This window comes from Cydia splendana, chromosome 12 (assembly GCF_910591565.1).
Source record: "Cydia splendana chromosome 12, ilCydSple1.2, whole genome shotgun sequence".
In the NCBI taxonomy this organism is placed as follows: domain Eukaryota; kingdom Metazoa; phylum Arthropoda; class Insecta; order Lepidoptera; family Tortricidae; genus Cydia; species Cydia splendana.
In genome coordinates this window covers 14286353-14304182 of record NC_085971.1, presented here as the reverse complement: position 1 = coordinate 14304182, position 17830 = coordinate 14286353, and the positions used below count along the sequence as shown (strand labels likewise).

At 36.8% G+C, this 17830-nt stretch overlaps 1 protein-coding gene, 1 long non-coding RNA gene and 1 other non-coding gene across 4 annotated transcripts in view; 2 read left to right on the top strand and 1 right to left on the bottom strand.

Annotated features, from left to right (window-relative positions):
* The window catches only part of LOC134795744 (uncharacterized), a 333124-nt gene that overhangs the window by 199097 nt on the left and 116197 nt on the right, over positions 1 to 17830 (top strand). The window lies entirely within an intron of this gene.
* The window catches only part of LOC134795719 (allatotropins-like), a 113821-nt gene that overhangs the window by 38429 nt on the left and 57562 nt on the right, over positions 1 to 17830 (bottom strand). Inside the window, exon 2 of one of the 2 annotated variants that reach the window (XM_063767669.1) lies at positions 1858 to 2071. In XM_063767669.1, coding sequence (XP_063623739.1) covers positions 1858 to 2066 — 209 coding nt within the window. In that variant the 5' untranslated portion in view covers positions 2067 to 2071. Of the gene's footprint in view, positions 1 to 1857; positions 2072 to 17830 lie in introns of those variants that run through there. The other variant, XM_063767668.1, reaches the window with a different exon arrangement.
* Positions 12046 to 12118, top strand: Trnad-auc (transfer RNA aspartic acid (anticodon AUC)). Its single transcript has one exon. It is a non-coding gene; the product is annotated as a tRNA-Asp (tRNA).

Below are 17830 nucleotides of genomic sequence, written 5' to 3'. Positions count from 1 at the left end.
GTTAGACTCATAGTTGCTTGTTATATAACTTCCAAAACTAGTTGAATAGCTCATCCGCCAGTTAATAGACATGCTAATAGATCGCTTGTTAAATTCCTGGTCGCTTGCTTGGAAGATATTTTGAAATGGGTGTATTTGAATTTGAATTCAAAAGGTGCTAAAAGGGTTAGGTGCTTCTTTTATGAGTAGTTTTCTTATATAAATAATAGTATTGATAAATTAAAGTATAATGTACGTTAATATTATCGAATTGGAATATGTATGTGTAACATACTGAAAGCTTTCAAATAGCTCCTGAACTAACACAATTAAATACGACAGGTACCTATTTTTAGGCTGTTATAAAATTAAATCGTCTGTCAAATATAAAAAATAACTTTTTCGTCAAACAAGGGACTTATTCAGTACATCTATGTCAACATATATTATATCCGTCCGTAAAGGTGTATTAAGAAACAAAAATTAAACATAATTCCGAAATAAAATCGAATTTGTCCATAGCTCTCGCACATGTATTGCTGCCTCGCTACGCTTTACAGCAGGTATGATATGAATATGTGCACTTTAGATCAAGTGAAACCCACGTCAAAGGCACATACCAGCTTCAGGCTCCTTTGAGCTTTCCAGCAGATTGGCATTGTAGGTGGAACAGCACGAACTATTTCGGAATCGTGAGTGTTCGATTTGGTTCCGACCACGGCTTTACATGTAATTTCGTTGAGCTTAATGGTGACACGAATTGCAGGATGTAGTGAGATAAATTCGACTGATTTTAACGATATTTAATTACGTCAATTAAAGTGGTATCTAGAAAGAATGGAGTGATAGAAATATCAAAAATAAAAAGCCAAATTATGAATAGTACAGTGATAGAATTGTGATGAACTTCCTGTGTCACATAATGCGGAAGATCGTGTCGGTCTTGCTTCAGCCTTGTTAGCCACCAAAATCGATGTCCCCATACATAAGTATTGTCGTATAAAATAGACACAAAGACCACAAAGTACCGCATCACTGGGTAAAACGCCTAGACACTTTTGTGAAAAAGGGGATATCAACGAAGAATTGACGAAAAATTGCTACAGCCATTTCCTGTGATAAATCCATTTCAAATAGAATTTTTCCCTACAGGCCTTAAGCCTACAGACTTATAACATATTTCCATGACAAACATAGTGAGATTGCGTCAGTTTTTCATGTATGAACGGGATTTCCATTTGACTTACGAACATTATGCGGGAAGAAACAAAGTTCTTTCACAAACTTTGGAATTGCAACTCTTCCACTACTGAAGTTTCAGTCATTCATTGTCGTTAGGTGGTGTTGTATTGTGCTATTAATCTCGGTTAAGCACAACTTCTAGAATCAACCAACAAGTGCAGATGCGAAAAATATAGTAGGGAAAATGAACTCTGTGATTAAATGTAGACTGTACTGTATTTTAATCATAGAATAAGAATTTCCCTGTTTCTAAGATTGTAGTACACAATAAAATCGCTAAGGAGAAAACTAATTATTTTATAAAATTGATTCCGTCTGTTAAGAACAAATTAGCGTATTGATAAAATCTGTCTTCACCTTCAGCATCACCTGCAAAAAAATCTGATGATGTCCTTGCATTACTAGTTTCACTAAAAATGAATTAGCTATAAAACCTTAATCTTCTAGTTCTAAAATTTTACATCGTGTATTCTGTCTGCCTCATCACGGAAAACAGCCATAAGTGCGAATACATTCGAAAATATTCAAGCACTATGTAGGCAGGTAATTATTTACTAATTCTAATTTGGAAAGAAAACGTCTGCACTGCAATATTTAGAATCCAGTACACCTTTCACAAATTCGTAGACCTGAGACAGGCGAGACAGCGAAACAAATAACTCACGTTCACTCCTAGTGGAAACCCTGCCGCGTTTCCCGAAGCCCCTCGCTGTCATCATCTCGAGGTTCTTGAAGCCCCTGGTGGGGCGCTGCTGCTTGGCGCGGGCTATGCGTGCGTCCGGCGCGCCGTCGGACAGGACGCAGAAGGCGGCGACTACCAGGAGGAGTTGCATGGGGATGCTCATGTTGTCTGTTAACAAAAAGGAAAACATACTTTTATTACGGGTCCTGGGGTTAATACTGTACAAATCAAAGTTCTAATTCATGGCATAAAGGAGGATTTGGCTAGAATGGTCCAGGGCCGTGCCGAGGCGCCCAACACTTCAGTTTTCTATAGAAAGCATCACGTGATCACCGATCACCCGTCATAGATAACGAACTGAAATTTGGTATGGAGATAAATTATCTCGATTCTCGTTTATTAAGTTTAAGGCGCTTATTTTTACTTCTGCTTCAAGACGTGACTATGATGGGACTGATATTAAATATTGATTCATAGAACTAAAATTAATAAAAAAACAAATTGGCCTGGACTTGTTCTACCTAAAAAAACCTCGGTATTTTTTTTTTTATTTGTCTATACTTACTTGAGTAAAAAATGTGGCTTTAGGATCGATAAGGTTACCTACATAATTTCTTGGCCCACCTGCTAACTTCAAAACTTGTTAATACCAAGAAAGTTTCTAATTAGAGTAAACTTGTTGAAATTCTTAAAAAATATGATGAGCCGTGTAAATTTGTTCTAACTTATCCGGGCCGTGTAAAGTAGGTACATTACGAGGCACTCAAAGTTTTACGAGCCGGAACTAATGTGAGGTGTCAATGTCAGACGGTACCGTACCTTACCGTACCGTAATGGTACCGTTCTGTATCATAGTAAACCAGCATTACTGTAGCAGTATTGCAGCACGACATTACTGCCGACTGCGTTGTAGCCGCAAATGTCAAGAAGACTGGCATACCGTTAAAGACATTCGTTAAATTAACATTACTATTTTTTCATGGACGTTGCGTAATTTTATACCAATTGTTTATTACCAATGGGGAAATGAGGGAAAAAATAGGAACTAATAAATATTGTAACTTGTATCAAGTTTATGTTTAAGTAGATACATTACAAATAGTACCTACACAACTACTACCTAGACCTACTACTTGTAGGGAAATAGTTTTAATACTTGTATACCTACGAAAGAAAAAAAAAATTCTTAGGAGCCACAAGGCGTTCAAGACCTAAAAAACAAATGCATTACGGATTTAACCATTGTCCATTGTAAATGTTTTATTTATTATCTTTTGGACTGCCACTATAAGATTTAAAGTGCAACATTATAGGGCACTCAAACTTTTACAACCCGGAAGTCCGACCTAATGTAAGACCGTATAAACCCGATGGGTCGCCTAACAAGCTTCCGATTGCGGTTTATACTCCATAGTCCGGTTTACGGCGTTGTTTTATTGTGGCAAAATAGTAAAACTTGCATGTATAGTGCTATTTATTGCAGCCTTTTATACATTTTACACACCCACCCACCATACCAACACGAGCACAATATCTGCTTGCCCTAAGATTGACTGGTAGACTGATATTCAGAATTAGAAAATCTTTTTAGGCCTCATACACACCAGCGCTTTTTTACGGGCGTTAAAAGGACACGAAGGCGGTTTTTAACCAAGCGCCGTTAGTTTTTCAAGTGGCAGTGCAAGTATTATTAAAAACGTCAAACTTCTATGAAATTATAACGTTTAAAAATAACACTAGCACTGCTATCACAATCGTTGCAGACTTATCTTGTCTTGTCTAACTCTATGTTTCTTTACCCGACATGAATCCAAAATATTAAGTTAGTTTTACTATAAGAAACTCCACTTAATTGCAAGCTATTGCGGCAAGAACGAAATAGTTCCAGTAACGTAGATATACTATAGCTGGTCAAGCAGATCTTGTCAGTAAAAAAAGGCGCGAAATTCAAATTTTCTATGGGACGATATCCCTTCGCGCCTACATTTTTCAAATTTGCCGCCTTTTTCTACTGACAAGATCTGCTTGACCAGCTATAAGTTAGATATCAACAGTTTGCGGATAAAATACTTCAATACATGCATACCGGTATCGCCGGTATAGAATAGTTATTGTGATCGCGTACAGAGACAAATGAAACTGTCGATAAAACCAATAAAACGTCGTCAAAAACGTACTCTTAATTTAGACTTAACCTCCTAAGTCCCTGCGTACAATTTTGTGTACATATTCCAAAATCTATTTTGAACTTTTATTGTACGTAACTAATGGTTCCAATTTCAAAAACAAAACAATTGCTTCTGGGACTTAGGAGGTTAAGAAGTATTTATTGACAGCTGAAGTAGATGATACGGTACGGCGCATTATAATATAATAGATATAATAATATAATTCAGCCTATATACGTTCCACTGCTGGACACAGGCCTTCTCTCACTCGCAAGAGGGCTTGGGCTATAGTCCTTGGGCTGCCCCAATGCGGATTGGGGACTTCACATACACGAACATACGTTTCCTCACGATGTTTTCCTTCACCGAAAAGCGCATATATAGGTACGGCGCATTACGCCTTATTAAATTATTAACTGTTTGTCAACCAAGTAACGCCTCACTAGGAGGATGCGGTCCCCCTGCCTGGTACGGTATAAATGTAACGTATATTACCTCTACTGTCAAAACTGCAGCTACAACTAAACCACTTTATACATTGCACACACCCTACTCGTCTTAGTATTTATTTATGGCTGCTATTTAACTGATCACCAGATTTAGTAAAATTTAATACCAAAAAAATCTATTTTACCACCCTAAAATCATGAATGATCACCAAAATTATAACACCATTTTAATGTGAAATGATTACCAATTTTATTACATTTTACTATCCTTTTAAAGGAAATGACACCAAAATAATCATTATTAACCCAAAAATAGTCAATTATTACCAAATTTCAATCCCCATTTTAATGTGAAATGATAACCAAATTTTTACATCTTGCTATCCTATTAAAGAAAATGACACCAAAATAATCATTGTAAACCCAAAAATAGTAAATGACCGCCAAAATTAGAACTCCATTTTAATGTAAAATGATAACCAAATATTTAAATCTTGCTATCCTATTAAAGCAAATGGCTCCAAAATAATCATTGTAAACGCAAAAATAGTAAATGATCACAAAATTGTAACCACATTTTAATTAAAAATGTGCAATCATTTAATATATCGTTATCCTATTAAATTAATTAATCCACTTCGTCACCTTTTTCTAGTAGCATTTTATTTCTGTAACAGTCGCAGTTCTAACCTAACCTAACCCACTTTTCTAGTAGCATTTTGTTTCTGTAAGGGTCGCAGTTCAAACCTAACCTAACCCACTTTTCTAGTAGCATTTCTTTTCTGCAAGGGTCGCAGTTCAAACCTAACCTAACCCACTTTTCTAGTAGCATTTCGTTTCTGTATGAGTCGCAGTTCAAACCTAACCTAACCCACTTTTCTAGTAGCATTTCTTTTCTGTAAGGGTCGCAGTTCAAACCTAACCTAACCCACTTTTCTAGTAGCGTTTCGTATCTGTATGGGTAGCAGTTGAAACTTAACCTAACCTACTTTTCTAGTACCATTTCGTTTCTGTAAGGGTCGCAGTGCTAACCTAACCTAACCTACTTAACTGATAGCAGTTTAACTTACTTTTCTAGTAGCATAACGAAATGCTACTAGAAAAGTAGATTAGGTTAGGTAGGTATGCGGTGCGGGCTACGGGGGGTTGAGCGGGAGGGGCTAGTAATTTTGGCATCAGTTTACTTTATTTGGTAATATGTATAAATTTTTTGGTAATCATAGTGGTTTATTTAGGTGAAAATATCGCATTAATTTGGTCTTCAAGATTTGGTGATCATTAATGATTTTTGGTGATCATTCAATATATTTGGTATTTGAATACAATTTGAAGTGCAGTCGTAATTAAAGTGGTGGTACTTTTGTATTTTTAGGCCTTATTTTTTTGGTGTTCACTAATTTTTTTTGATAAGCATGATTTTTTTATTTAGGGTACCAAAGTATTTTTTGGTGGTCATTATATTTGTAGCCTTTATTTATCTATGCACATAGTTACTAAAGATCACAGGGTCGTGACACTGGTGCGCCAAAGACCTCGTCTCGCCTCGAGAACACACGCCAGGAAGCCCTAAGCTAAAGTTAATCTAGCTATATCCGTCCGCGAGGAAATCGCATTTTGTCTCACTCTGCCACTATGCATTTTTAAGTAAGCATTAAAATCTTACTGGCTTTGTAATAGAAAAGTGAGCTGGTATAAATGAAAAAATCTTATTTCAAAATTTGCACTTGCATTCTAAGGCTACAACCCAGGTAAAACTGGGCGTTGCCTGGGTTAGATCATTTCTCAAGTGATATTCCGTCGCCGTTATATATTTGCTGTCTTTAAACCATGACTGAATTTAGTTTTATTTTCATGCTGGGATAAAAACTAAATCTAACAATGTTTATTAATTCATTCTTACCCTAAGTCCCAAATTTTACATTACTTTACGCACGAATTTACATCGAATTCAATTATGTTAAGAATGTTTACAAATAATGATGATATACTTGTACCTATATTATTTGAATTTGGTAAAAACAACCAGAGAATTTTCCCCTGTTGGTTAATTTTACACCGATTGCTCTCTCTTTGATGTGATCATCCGCATAAGCTGCATTCTTATTTAATGTAATAACAGGCACCGCCACGCATAATGGACCAAAAGTATTCTGGCAACAACCCACTTTCGCGTGCGAGAGACACGATGAACTTGTAGCAAATTTAATTATTCTGTGTAACGAAGAAGAAGACTTTGGGGCCAATTGCGTTTTAACAATTTGTTATAGTTGTCATGTTATTTTGATACGACCTTGAGTCAGCGTGAGCCGCTGCACCAATCAATGCGAGCCGCTAATGCTGGTTAGTCCTCACGAAATGCATACAAGAGGTCGTCTTATAAGGCATCGCTCGGACTTATTACTTATTAGTGAGCGTGAGAAACGTGAAAAATCTCATAGCAACAACACTATAGAGGCAACGGGGAGAGGGGGAGATGACCGGAGGGAGAAACTTTCAGCAATAATAGCAGTTAAAGCGCTATTATTGTATAATTTTTTATTGCTACCTTCTTTTTTGGTAGGTTGTCAGATATGTTAAAACGTATTTATAATTTCGTCACTTTGCGTATGTTCTATGCCACACATGTGGCAGCTCCATAGTACATTTGCTTTGAGTATCAAGATAAGAACCATACCAACTTGTTGAAACAGAATCGGCGTCCTTATTTAGGCAGACTTTATTTGGTGGCGCTCGAGGGGAAATCAAGGTAACAACTTAAAAGGTTCTGTATTGTTATATATATTTAAACGTCTTTACTTTTATTGTCATAATTAATTAGCGCTTAAGTATTTCAAACAGGTTTCTTATCTGATAAACAATATCGTCTACTTGACTAACTAGGTACCTACTTATTTACTTACATGGACTTGAATTTCGGCTTGCCATAGTCTAGAATAGTCTAGAATTTGAAGTTATTATACTTACCGATAGTTGTTACAGGGCGTTTGAAGACGCGCTTTCAAGATAATGCCTAAACATAACAATATGCAGCTGCAAATTCAACAGGTTAACAAAAAACAACCGCATGCCCTTTTTAGGGTTCCGTACCCAAAGGGTAAAACGGGACCCTATTACTATAGTTAGGGAGGCGAATAGGGGAATTTTCGGCAATACTCGAGCGTGACAGTTTAAGATATGAGAGATACCTTAGACCTAATAGAATAACCTTGTAAAGTATTTAGCTCTATATGTAGTGACGCGCGCCTAGGATAGACGATCAGATTAGTAAAAAAAAATGGATAGTCTGAAATACTCGAGCGCCTCAGATTAAGATATTGGGGGTTGATTTTAGTGTTTAAAGACTAAATTTAACTAATCTGACGATAAGTCCTTGACGCCGCCGAGTTATAGGGTCGCGAACTTGTAAAAAAAAAACGTTAATCCGGCATTCTCGAGCGCGATTTTTTTATTTTTTATTTTGAAGAATATAATCTAAAACTTACTAAAAATACAAAATCTACCGGTTTCCGCATGACCGGAAGTGTGGAGGAGCCATTTCGTCTTCCTAAGAACGCGTTGCGGCATATAAGTCGCGAACGATACATTTTACAAAAAAAAAGTTTAAATAAACAAAAAAGGTAATTTTATTTTACACAAAAAAGGTCTCTTTACATTTTTGTCCAAAGTTAAAACTTTTTGACTTGAAGCATCATAAAAACTCAAACTCCCGGTTTTTTGAGTATATCTCGAAAACTGAGGGTGTTCAAAAAAATTGATATGAAATAACGATGATTAAATTATGTGACTTTTATTATATCTCAAATTTTTTTTTTCTAAAGCTTCTCGACAATTTTCGTGGACTCGGAAAAAGTTACGCGTATCTGTATACAAAAGTATTATTAACATGTACAGTTTCATGTATGTATATTATTCAATAGCCTGTTGATCCTCAAATTGTTTTTTGGACGTACCGTAAGTTCCCCGTTTTATCAAGGAGAAAGAAAGGAAAAAAAAAGAAACCAAAAAACCTTTTTCGGTCAGATTAAGAGAACCCACCAACATTTTTGTCAGATTAAAAAAATATGCTTTCAGGATACCGAGATAAACCTCCCCTATGAAAATCTGACGCGCTCGAGTATTTCAAAAAAACTTTTTTTTTTTGCATTTTCAAAAATTCATCGTAACTTATCGTCACGCCGAAATCGTCAGTTTTTTTAAAGGAAGCTTCCTTGGGGCCTACTTAACACCCCTTCCGAAAATCTGACGCGCTCGAGTAAATTTTTTTTTTTTGCATTTTTGACTACTTTATATGCCTACCCCCACCACGCAAACCGGCAGATTAGTATACCGTTGTTATCAGAGGCACTCGGGGCATACGTAGTATGAATATCTGACGCGCTCGAGAATGCCCAAGTAACTGTTTTTTTTAACATTTTTGAAAAACCGTACACGCCAAACCCACCGCTAAAATGGTTTTTGCCATACGAGCTTTTCTTTTCGAAATTATTTTATCTTTCGATTTTGATAGGTCTCGACGGCGCCGTTGAATTACGCCATTTAGCTACCTCGCCTCCCTAACTACTAAGACTCCGCTGTCCGTCCGTCCGTCCGTCCGTCTGTCTGTCACCAGGCTGTATCTCACGAACCGTGATAGCTAGACAGTTTAAATTTTCACACATGATGTATTTCTGTTGCCGCTACAACAACAAATACTAAAAACAGAATAAAATAAAGATTTAAGCGGGGCTTCCATACAACAAACGTGATTTTTGACCGAAGTTAAGCAACGTCGGGTGGGGTCAGTACTTGGATGGGTGACCGTTTTTTTTTGCCGTTTTTTGCATTATGGTACGGAACCCTTCGTGCGCGAGTCTGACTCGCACTTGCCCGGTTTTTTAGAAGCGATGTTCCTAAATTAATTATGTAATAACAACGGTTGCCGGAAACCTTTAATCTTTCATATGAATTAGATAAAAGTTGTTGAATAATTAATATCATCCCAGGGAAATATCCCTATGGATTATAATTAAAGAGCATTCTGCAATTGTCGGTATATTTTTAGATCTCCGAGGTTTTTCAATTGCGAAAATCAGAACCTGAACAATAATAATTGATTATGTTAATACTGATTACACATTTATAGTTCCAGACTGTCCAAGATTTGTTTATCTTGTGAAGTTGTAACGGATAATGTTTTGCTCAGATATACACTAGAGTGTAAACGGAGCCGACAATGTTCCTTGTGAAAGCATGGGGGGATTTAATTAACGGTGAAACATCTTACTTGGTACCTACTTAATAAACTTTAATGTAAAAATATCCTGAAATAGTTTAATATCGATAAAAGAACTAACTTTTATAAGTAGTTAAGTAAGTTTTAACATTACGAGTAGGTATCTGTTTTCCATAAACGAAAATACCCGCACTATCAAAGCAGTAGATTGTGTCGCGCCGGCAAATTGATCAATAATTAGATGCGAAAACTTTGTGTCGGTCAACAGTGTACGGAAATGTACGGGGGGACTTTCTAAGTGAAATTGCTTTGCTAGCTCGAATAAGATATACTGTCACCATAGAGAATTATAGTCAGAATAGAGTGCTCACTCCATACATCAGTTTTGAAACCAAAACGACTATTATTTTCGCAGTCGACATCTAGCATCGAGTAGCGGAATTATCAGTACTGCTACTTGATACTAGAATTTTATAGTATTGCGACTCACCTCACGAAAATTGTATTGAACAACAATTTATAACTAATATTAAAAGCAAAAGGAGTTGAAAATACAGTTCCGGTTTATCGGCTATAATATTAGCTGAAAATTGTTGAGCAATACACTTTTCGGTCGTCGGAACATCTATTGTCAAGTAGCAGTACTGATATTTCCGCTACTCGATGCTAGATAATAGTCGTAAATAATAGTCGTTTTGGTGCTAAAACTGATGTATGGAGTGAGCATTCTATGCTCTCCCCTTGCGTCTATTGCTTACATATTATATTTACTTGAAATTAGGTTAGGTTGTGGCAAGGACTAAGCATTTCAAAAAGTATAACGACGGCTTGCCATTGACTGGCAATTTTCCACTAAATTATTCTACTCTATACATTTCGCAAATTGTGACTGAACATTAATAAACCTAGAATTCGTCTACGCTAAGTTAGTGATTGGTTACTACGCTAAGTTACTTAACGTAGAACTTGGGGTAAAAACATGGCGTCAAACTCTAGCTTTGTCTTCAAGTATCGGATTTTGCCGAGCTGCACAGTACACATGCACAGCTGAAACCATTCATATTTAAATATTCTCCTGCAAACAATAATAGATACGTAGACTTTGTAGCATGTCTATGGTAAAACAACATGACCTGTATTCAAATGCATCAAAACAAGAAAAATCTGTGCTGGTGATACGTTTTTGTTATTCTTTCATACAAATGCTGCCCTTATAAAAGGGAAAAACTGTGGCCAAATTACTTTTTTCTTCTCTAAATTAAATACAAAATGGTCGTGAAGGATTTTTTTGGTAGGTGTATATTTTATCGGTTTAATATATACATATCACTCCTCACACTCACCCTACTCCTCACTCCTCAAACTAACCAACATTTGTTCAGCAACTTTTAAAAAGTAACTGTTTTGATTTTTAGAACACTTATTTATTCTACTTGTAAACAATGTATTGCGAATTTTATTATGTTTAAAGCGTGACAAGTAATGTCAATGACACTGATGACAGCGTACATTGAAGGTATAATTTAAATTAGTATGAAAATAAATAAGTCTAAAGACTTCATAGTTTTTAAAAGCTAACAATTATTGCTCGTGTTACAGGCTACACTCGTATTAAGGATATTAGAGCCGAAAGGTGGGGGGGGGGGGGGGGGGGGTTAGCGTGCAACCACTCAACTTTATCAATTTGACCTATTTTACCAAAAAATATGCAGTTCCTTTATTAATATCCCTATTAACAGAAATTAGCGGAAATGAAGAATATTTAACGTCAGAATGTATTCCGAAATATGTTAATATCACGATAAACAAATAATGGTTAGAATAATATTGCAATCACACGAGAATTTCAATATAAAACTACAATTGTCATATTCTGCAATTCCAGACTTAGAATTTTCAATCATAAAAGTTTGAGGGAAGGTTTATTATTATAAAAAAGTGCTAAGGACTTTGGGACTTTATAGAACCGGATCAAACGGTCTACACACATGAGTGTAAGTGACGTTAGTGCGTGTTAGGTTGACAGGTAGAACAGGTAATCCTGCTTGCAGCACTGTACTTGTATCTAGGGCGTCCTGAGACTGATATACCTTAGGTGATCGAATAGTATAGGTATTTCATGTATATTAAATACGTTCTATAATGGTTCTATACGAGTATAACCCATCGTCCGACAATATGTTCACTTAGAATAAATTTAAAAGTGGAAAAATTACTGCCTTGGGTGAGACTTGAACTCACGGCCTCTGGATTGATACTCCAGCGCTCTGCCATCTGATAATATGGTGGAAAGATTTGCTGGCTATGGATGAGGTCTTGGTGGCTCAGATGGCAGAGCGCTGGAGTATCAATCCAGAGGCCGTGAGTTCAAGTCTCACCCAAGACAGTAATTTTTCCACTTTTAAATTTATTCTAAGCTTAATTGCAGCTCGTTCGCAGACGTTTCTGCTTGTTAAAAATTAAAATATGTTCACTGTCAATATTACTTTTTTAACATTTCCAGCCAGCAAATACCAAGAGGTCACTATGAATCAACCTGTATATTCCTTTAAGTTATTCCTATACATCACTGTATAAAATTCTTTAGTTTAATAATGTAGCTAATAACACATACTGAGCTTGGCTCCTGAACGGAAGTCTTTTATGACAAAGCCGAATCAAGATAGCTATCATTATTATAACTTTATGTAACTGTGAACTTGGAAACTTGAGATTTGATAATGCTTGCTTATTCTAACTAACTTGAAACTTAACCAATTGTTACAAGGGGTAAGCTAAATAATGAGCATTCTGAAGTAACTTTTCACGTGCATTTAGGAAAAGGAAAGTAACATTAACCGAATAAAACTGCATGAAAATTAAGATGTGTAAAAATTATCCTATGTATAAATGAACCTCATAAAGTCATAACATTTTTATAACATACATTCTTGGATTGATCGTGTAACATGTCAGAGGCTCCCTTCCATGTTAACATTATATGTGAACATAGTATTTTCCTATTTTTAAGTCGGATAAATTGCATTATTGTGTCACACGGTAATTGAAATAGTTATATTTCTTCTCATATCTTAAGTAGGCCATATCGTCTGAAATTCTAGATAGAGATTTGGAGAACCTAGTGTGTTGACGTGTACTTGTAAGTACACGTTTTACCAATAAAAAGTATTATAAAGCGATATCATGTCCCATTCCTGATTCACTTTACAGCGAAAATACTCGTCTATTATAAACTAATGTGCTGTTTTATTAATACCGGAGATGATATAATATGAGATATGTCGCCCTATTATGTGCACATGACAGCTGCAATTGATACATGCAGAGGAATGGGGACGAAATCACGTGACAAATTCTCCATGCAACGTATTTTTGTGTATTTTAACCAAGATATATTATGCAGATTGATTATTTTACTTTAAAAATAATGAAGAGGTTATTTTATCAAAACTACATGTAATTTTTCAACATACAGCGCAATTAAATAAAGTTATCTCGGCGCCCTCCACAAAAGATACCGACGCTCTAAAATACCCCGTAAGTAAAAGGTTAAAAATGCATAGGTAGGCAGGCAAGAACAACATATATTTTTCCCTTCTTAGATATACCTACACAACTAGTTATTTACTTTTAATTTTTATCATATATCAAGCGATCGCATTACTTGGACACATATAAATACTTAAACTTCTTCTATGTATTCTGGCCTCCTTGTCGGGATTTCAAAATTAAACGGCAAGGCGATAAAAGAAAATGTGACATATCATGTCAATGCATGTAAAAATAAAATACGCAACGAATTTTGTGTGTTGAAAAGAAAATTAAACCAAAGGGATCCCTATTACTCATACCACAATAATAAAGTGCCGCCGAATCAGTGGAGACTCGAATAAGGAGGAAAACGCAGAACCAGTGCATGTAAGTTTTTCCGCATCCCCATTTTTGGCCCAACGAGCCGGATAGCAAAATTTGGAATCATAACTTTAAAAATTACATAATATCCTTGTTGCTCACTGAATCACTAATAAAATTAATTTCGGATTTCCTTTCGGTTTCTTAATTTTCAAAAAATGTTCCCGTCATAATTCTATTTCAAAGTACAGTCAGTATACTAATTTATTGTTATTGTCTGTTATTCTAATATTTTGTTTACGCGTAGCGTGTGGGATTATTCATCGCGTTACCTTATTACTAAATGCGTTACAAATATATTTCGTATTTTGTAACTGTCATATTGTGTCATAATTTTCACGGAACATTTTTGCACATCATATTCGTTATATAATTTCAGTGTATTTTAAGTTACAAAATACATTTTACTAAACTGAAAGCTACGGGTAAATTATTCCTGAAAGCCTCAGTTTTTCATAAACTGTAATTAACCTATTGCGAAGGTTACACTTGTATTAAGGTATTATACAAGTGGAGCATTCGTATTTACTTAATTTTCCTTCGACTTGCATTAAGGTATTATCCAAGTTGAATATAATTTATAATTATTTGTGCATCTTAGCACAATTATTCATATTTTTTCGTGCTGTCATAGTAACAACTAGGTAACCATGGCAACGAGACTTAAGCTCGCGGAGGCAAAACGTGCTCAATGTTTCATGCGTTTACAAAATATTTATGACATGATTCCAAAGCTAAGCAGTGACAAGAAGGTTTTCTCGCAGTTCATCGCGCAAGCTCGATTGGTCGATCAACTGAGAAAAGAATTTATAGAGTTGATGGATGAAGTCAATCTTCTGAACTTGGAGTTGGACCCGGAATACATCGTCAACTACAGCGCAATGAATGCCTTTGAAGATCTCTACTGCGTAATCAAATGTCAAATTTCAAAAATTGATGCACCTGCTCCGAGCCTCTCGACATCCAGGGATTCGAGCCATTCCTGTAAGGACGACTCCATCAAAATTCCACGGATTGATCTTCCTTCTTTCGATGGAGAGATTCAAAACTTCCCATTCTTCTATGAAACATTTAAGCGTGTCATACATGAGAATAAGAAACTTACGGATTCTGAGCGTGTTCATTACTTGTTTAGTAATTTGACAGGAAAGGCAAAGTCGATCTGTGCGGGAGTTATACCTGCCGCAGAAAATTACAACACAGTTTGGGAAGCATTGATCGCGAAATATGATGATAAACGCGCATTGGCTACGTCATATTTAAACCAGCTGTTTTCGATGAAACCTGTCAACGTCAACGGTCCTTCGGCATCTAACTTAGAAAAAATAATTGATTTGTTTGCTGCTACTATTTCAGCAATCAGACAACTCAAGCTCGAAAACTTAAGTGACTTTATTTTCATTCACCTGGGTCTTAAGTTATTAGACTCGGATACCGCAAAGAATTTCGAGATGTCTATTCGGAATTCTTCTAAAATGCCTACATATGACGAATTCATTTGTTTCGTTAGGGAACAAGTAAAGATTTTATATCGGACATCGCAACGAACGCCAACTAAGGCTGAAAGCGGCTCCGCTGGCAGCACTAGCAGCGTGCGAGCTCCTCTCCCTCGCACGCCCCAAGCGTATGTTAGCACGCAAGGGCATGACAACGGAAATCCATGTGCTATGTGCAAGAGTAATGATCACTCGCAACTTTATAATTGCAATAATTTCATGAAACTCACGCCTAACGAAAAATTTAATTTCGTTAAGGAAACTCACGCGTGCACTAATTGTCTAAACACGCACCATACTGCCTCGAAATGTTCCTCAAAGAAAACTTGTCGTAAATGTAAAGGCAAACATCATACAACGTTACACTTTGATAACTCGAAACCTGCAATGAATAGCAACGAGTCCAAGTCCTCACCTAAGGATGGTAGTGAAGCTAGCACAAGTTCAGCCGTAACGGACAACGGTGCCTCCATATGTACTCATTCGGCATCGGGACAGACTAAATCACCCTTGACGGAAATTCTCGCCACTGCTAAGGTACTCTCTAGTGGGCGTAACGGCAAGGACAAGGTTTTGAGATGTCTGCTGGATCCGGGATCACAGAAACATTACGTTACATTGAAGTGCTGCAAGAATTTAGGTCTTCCTGTACACAGCAGCCCCGTGACGTCAATAAATGGATTAGGTGGAACAGCAATAACACAACCCATCCGAGGAACTGTCAACTTAACATTTAGGTCAAGATATGATCCTAAACATCAATATACTATCGAAGCGCTTATTTTAGATGAGATCACGCCTGATTTACCGACTTGTCATATTGATCAATCTGCAACTGATCTGTTTGATAATTTACATCTAGCAGATGACTCCTGGGCGATTCCAGGTGAAATTGACGTACTTCTTGGTGTTAAGTTATTCACCAAATTGTTAATGTCAGATAAAATTGAGAACAAACCTGGTTTGCCTGACTCTTTAGAAACTACACTGGGGTACATCATACTAGGCGATGCTCCCGCAGTTAACGCTTCCTACTCAGCGGCGGGATATTTTACTTCGGTCGATGTGGGAAATTTAATGCAAAAATTCTGGGAAATTGAAGATTTGGATGGAGGAGTGATTCATAGTCCAGACGAGAAACAAGCTGAAGACATATTCAAAAATACAATCAATCGTTTGGAAGACGGACGTTATGAAGCAGCACTTCCGTTTAAATTGGACCCAAGCAATTTAGGCGATTCTTACAAGACTGCTGAATGCAGATTTTTAGCGCTTGAAAGAAAATTCCTCAAGCAACCTGCATTAAAGCCAGCTTATGATGAAGTTATCCGTGAACATATTGATAAAAAATATTTATCGGAGGTTCCCAATGATAAGTCAAATGACGGTTATCACATACCCCACCACGCAATTGTCAAAATTGACAGAATAACCACAAAGGTTAGAATTGTGCTGGACGATAGTGCACAGACCACAAGCGGTTTATCGTTAAATGATATACTTCACGCAGGACCAAGTCTTCAAGCTGACTTGTTCTGCATTCTTCTAAACTTAAGATTGTTTAGTATTGCTATCACATCTGATGTACGTCAAATGTATCTGTGTATTGACGTACGGGGGGAGGATCGTCCTTATCAGCGTATACTTTATAGGTTTAGTCCTGAGGAAAGTATAAGAGTGTTTCAATATAATAGGGTAGCCTTCGGTCTACGCAGCAGTCCTTTCCTGGCACTGCGAACTGTCAAACAGTTAGTAGCTGATGAAGGTGATAAATACCCACTCGCAAAGGAAATTGCATCTCGTGATATTTATATGGATGATGTAGCTAGTTCAGTTATTAACGAAGACCAAGCTGTACAAGCGACTAAACAACTCCTGGATTTGTTCTTGAAAGGTGGATTCCAACTGGCAAAGTGGTCGTCAAATTCTGCAGCTGTTCTGAATGAAATACCGAAAGAACTACATTTGTCCCAAAGTGTCACCTTCAACGATGATACAACTTTGAAGATTTTAGGTCTGCGTTGGTATCCTGGTGAAGATGTATTCAAGTTCCAGGTTAGTCCCGACGATCGACCGTGCAGTAAAAGAAACATTCTTTCATCGGTAGCTCGACTATTCGATGTTCTGGGCCTGGTTGCCCCTGTAATCGTGTTCGCTAAGCTTCTAATAAAGGAGTTGTGGCTTTTGAAAATCGATTGGGATGAATTGCCGCCTGATCATATTGTCCGCCAATGGCAACAGTTCCAAAGTGAACTACCGCTACTATCTAATATTAGCATTCCCAGACATCTAGGTGTTATTGAAAACTGTTCATTAACTATAGTTGGTTTTTCGGATGCTAGTGAAAAGGCTTATGGTGGAGTGGTTTATGCCTACGTCACCTTTCCTAATGATGAACGAGGTGTCATTAATTTAATTTGCGCTAAATCTAAGATAGCGCCCGTTAAGGTTGTCAGCCTAGCAAGACTGGAATTATGCGCAGCATTGCTACTGTCACAACTGATAAAAAGGGTGGTTGATACTTACTCAACCAGATACCCAATTGATTCTGTAATGGCCTTTTCTGATTCAACAGTGACACTCTGTTGGATTCATTCGTCGCCTCATCGATGGCAAACTTTTGTGGCCAATCGTGTTACCAAGATCCAAGAGAACTTGTCAAGCGATCATTTTTACCATATTAAAGGAAC